The sequence below is a fragment of the Oncorhynchus nerka genome, linkage group LG26, assembly GCF_034236695.1.
Source record: "Oncorhynchus nerka isolate Pitt River linkage group LG26, Oner_Uvic_2.0, whole genome shotgun sequence".
NCBI lineage: Eukaryota > Metazoa > Chordata > Actinopteri > Salmoniformes > Salmonidae > Oncorhynchus > Oncorhynchus nerka.
The window spans coordinates 27,487,394-27,491,732 of record NC_088421.1 but is presented as its reverse complement, the minus strand read 5'-3'; the positions used below and the strand labels follow the sequence as shown (position 1 = coordinate 27,491,732).

The following is a 4,339-nucleotide window of genomic DNA, read 5'->3' as shown; positions in this document are numbered from 1 at the left end:
TCTGTCACATGTGCTCAGTGTGAACCTGCTTTCATCTGTGAAGAGCACAGGGCGCCAGTGGCGAATTTGCCAATCTTGGTGTTCTCTGGCAAATGCCAAACGTCCTGCACGGTGATGGGCTGTAAGCACAAGCCCCACCTGTGGACATCGGGCCCTCATACCACCCTCATGGAGTCTGTTTCTGACCGTTTGAGCAGACACGTGCACATTTGTGGCCTGCTGGAGGTCATTTTGCAGGGCTCTGGCAGTGCTCCTCCTGCTCCTCCTTGCACAAATGCGGAGGTAGCGGTCCTGCTGCTGGGTTGTTGCCCTCCTACGACCTCCTCCACGTCTCCTGATGTACTGGCCTATCTCCTGGTAGCACCTCCATGCTCTGGACACTACGCTGACAGACACAGCAAACCTTCTTGCCACAGCTCACATTGATGTGCCATCCTGGTTGAGCTGCACTACCTGAGCCACTTGTGTGGGTTGTAGACTCCGTCTCATGCTACCGCTAGAGTGAAAGCACCGCCAGCATTCAAAAGTGACCAAAACATCAGCCAGGAAGCATAGGAACTGAGAAGTGGTCTCGGGTCACCACCTGCAGTGTCTTGCTAATTGCCTATAATTTCCACCTGTTGTCTATTCCATTTGCACAACAGCATGTGACATTTATTGTCAATCAGTGTTGCTTCCTAAGTGGACAGTTTGATTTCACAGAAGTGTGATTGACTTGGAGTTACATTGTGTTGTTTAAGTGTTCCCTTTATTTTTTTGAGCAGTGTATATTGACCAGACTCAATATACATGAGGACTCCAAATATGGACTAATTCGCAGATCGCCCTTAAGTCCATGTCCTCTTGATCATTTACCATTCAAAGCGGCTGCTATTTCGGGCGGAAATACCAGCACCAACTCAACACAAATTGCAGAAAGTAGAAACCACAAATACAAAGTCGTATTCATTCATATAGTCACAGGGTATTTTTAGGCATATATAGACTCCACTTCATTTGCACATCATGTAGCCAGAATTGTGCATTTGATTTCACAATGCTCGGCAATGGCAATGGACGAGGGACATTAGGGACGGCCGTACCTTGAGCATTAGGTGACATGCATGCGGGACTGAAGAGAGAGAGGGAGGGCGAGAGGGAAGAGCACTAGCACCTGCTCGGATCCAGAGAACGAGAGGAACGGGGTGGAAGAGCGAGAGAGCCCGTAGAGGAAGAGCGAGACGAGGGAGGGAGAACTTCGTCCATTAATTTCCAAATGTCTGCAGCTAAGAATAGCCTGTCGACGTTTCTCTCTGCACGTTCCCTAACGCGGGCGCGCTCTCTCTCCTCCCTCTCTCTCTCTCTCTCTCTCGCACACACACACGCACAAACACACACACAGGATGCCACACATCTCCCCCGAGACGCGCGCACGTGTACGCACACACGCTCGCTGTCTCACGCCAGGGGGTGCAGCTGTATCCCCTCGCGCGAGCTACACACGCCAGGAGAGATGTACCCCCCCACCAACCTCTTCCTCCCTCACCAAAACACACATAGCTCACACACAAGGCTGACCTTGACACAGTTACCAGGTCGTTCATGAAATAGCAATAAAAACAAACATAATCATCCATCTCGACCCCCCACACTCTCACAATCACCAAGCAACCATGTCCCTCCGCGGATCTCTTTCACCACAGAGGTATTTTACGCATTATTTTTCCATTGATGTGTGCTAGAATGTGTGTACGACAGGGACAGGCATCGTGAATCCAGGGCTGGGCATATGGCTATAGTTCCTAAAGAAATCAGGGCTCACCTCACCGTGCACGGGTCTGGAACTTGAACGAAGGGGAGCGAGGAGTGAGTCTGTGAGTGGGGGCTGTGTGCGTCATGTGCTGCAGCGCCTGGCGGCAACACACACACATTGGTTACACACACACACAGGTTTCGGGACAGAGCTTTTCTCAGGCATTCAGCGCTGAATTGATCGGCTCTAGTCGCTTAGTAGACTATAGTCCAAAATACTGGCGGATCTGGACGGAGACAATTTCGTGTTCTGATCTCTTAAAAAAACATTTCTAGTCATTTCTACTATTTCTAAATAAAAAGGGGGGGGCTATTTCCTCCCTTTCCATCCATCCATTCTTCCATCTTTCCCTCCCCTAAGGGCCTCTGGACGGATAGCCGAGGAGGCCGTGGAGCGCACTTGTTCAGGAAGGGGAGAAAGAGGACGAGCAGGACACTGTTTTTTTCCAGCGGGCAGAGGCACTCTGCGGGGAGGGGTTGGTGTTCGACTTTCACGGCTTCTGCACTGCGCTCGACCCGCTTGTGGAGATCACGATGACTGGTGGCGAGACACCCGAGCGGTGGCGGATGCTCCCCACTCTGCTATGGTGATGTTGCCCGCGTCCAAATGTCCCCTCCTCGGATGAGACCACGTATGAATGGACGGCTGTGCAGGTGATGGAGAGAATATGCTCATTGTGTCGAGAGGGACATCATTGCATTGTTGATTCAGCTCTAATAGTACCATACATTACATTACAAACCACGACGGATTTCAATTAAAGATGATTATTGAATGCAAATAAGAAAAATCAACAAATGTCACATGTATCCTTTTCGTGTATAAGGATGCCAGTTCATCTTTGCGCGCGTGTAAAGCGAGTGTGAGGTGGCGGGAGACAAATTAGCCAGTGTACCAAACATTGCGGATGTTACAAAATAAATAAATAATTATAGATTTTAGCTATTTTTTCCAACATGTTTTGGTGTCTGAAACGTACCATGGCAATCACGACCAACATGCCCGGTTGAGGGGAAAAACTTGGTGGATTAATTTTTTTATTTTGATAATTTGATTGATTTTAATATTGTGCTGTGGTCATGATGACAACACAACATTTTATCTTCAAGCGAAGCACAAGAGGCATCTGACGAGCCTATCGCACTGTGGAAATGGTTCGGGAGAAAACGATGGAGCAGCCATGGAGAACATGAAACATTTATACTAACTCATCTTGGAATGTCCCCCTTCTGATATCCCCAATATCCCAAAAGAGCCGTACTCTTCTTTTTTGGACATCGAAAAACAAACTGAAGAGGAATTGTGAATCCTACTGCACTGATAGTCGTGCAACAAGCCAAGCTATCCACCCCACCCCCACCCCACATTGCATTTTTTTTACACCTGCACTTGACCATTAGCACTAACCACAGAGAGAGACCAAAAACTACATGGCGTCTTCATCTTGTAAAGGCCGCACCATATAGGCTTACCGCCCGGCAACTCTCCCCCTATGCAGGTGGAAGAAGCAGAATAAAAGAGTTGAGTGTCTGAGCAGTCCGCAGGCAGATGGGATGTAATGTTGTGTGGTCGTGCTGAGCATTCGCCTCCTTCTCAGCTACAGCTGCTTTGTAAAGATTTGGTGTCCAGCGAATGGCGCGGTTCGAAAACGAGATGCCGTCCAGGTATGGCGGCGGCCACGGCCATGGACCAGGGCATGGACCTGGAGGCCCTGGCCGCGGCGGCAGCCGGCAGGGCGGCCCGCCTGGAGGCCCCGGGGGACAGCGGGTCTACAAGCAGTCCATGGCGCAGAGAGCCCGGACCATGGCCCTGTACAACCCCATCCCGGTGCGTCAGAACTGCTTCACCGTCAACCGCTCGCTGTTCATCTTCAGCGAGGATAACTTTGTGAGAAAATACGCCAAAAAGATTACAGAATGGCCATATCCTTTACATGTTTCTCATCACTGTGTATCATGACATCAGTGCTAAACCCCGAATATCAGGTAGGACCACTGTACTTGCAATGTTATTATAATGGGAAGATGATCTAATGATGGGACCTATCTATGTGGCTCTACCATTAGCCAATTAGGTAGGGCATCATTAGGCTAGTGTGAGCATGTAATGATGACAACATAGCCTACTAGACAGCAATACTCAAAGGCCTTCCTGGCGCTGTAGTGTGTGGTGATTCAACAGAAACCTGTAGACATGATAGGTTTAGGATCCATTGAATGTTTGTATTTGGGTGTCATTGATATGATTTTTGTCATTATGAACAATAATGTTGTTATTAAGGGCTTTCATCAATTGCAGTCACCAATGGCCACTCTTTTTTTGAGAGAGAGAGAAAGAGAGAGAGAGAGACAGAGAGAGAGAGAGACACAGACAGAGAGAGAGAGAGAGAGAGAGAGAGAGAAAGAGAGAGAGAGAGAGAGACAGAGAGAGACAGAGACACAGAGACACAGAGAGAGACAGAGACACAGAGAGAGAGAGATAGAGAGACAGAGACACACAGAGAGAGAGAGAAATGTTTGTAGTGCAGAGCTGCTGGTTGCTGATGTC

The 4,339-nt window shown here is 48.9% G+C and overlaps 1 protein-coding gene across 1 annotated transcript; it reads left to right on the top strand.

The window, feature by feature from the left end:
• Positions 1-2,176: 2,176 nt before the first annotated feature.
• On the top strand, positions 2,177-3,751 carry LOC135564868 (voltage-dependent P/Q-type calcium channel subunit alpha-1A-like). The gene has a single exon (XM_065010947.1). It carries the CDS (start codon positions 3,425-3,427, stop codon positions 3,749-3,751), a length of 327 nt encoding a protein of 108 aa, XP_064867019.1. The 5' UTR covers positions 2,177-3,424.
• Positions 3,752-4,339: the final 588 nt, after the last annotated feature.

Bases quoted from the DNA above. Each gene is read 5' to 3' on its own strand.
- LOC135564868 (XM_065010947.1), top strand. From the start codon at position 3,425: ATGGCGCGGTTCGAAAACGAGATGCCGTCCAGGTATGGCGGCGGCCAC.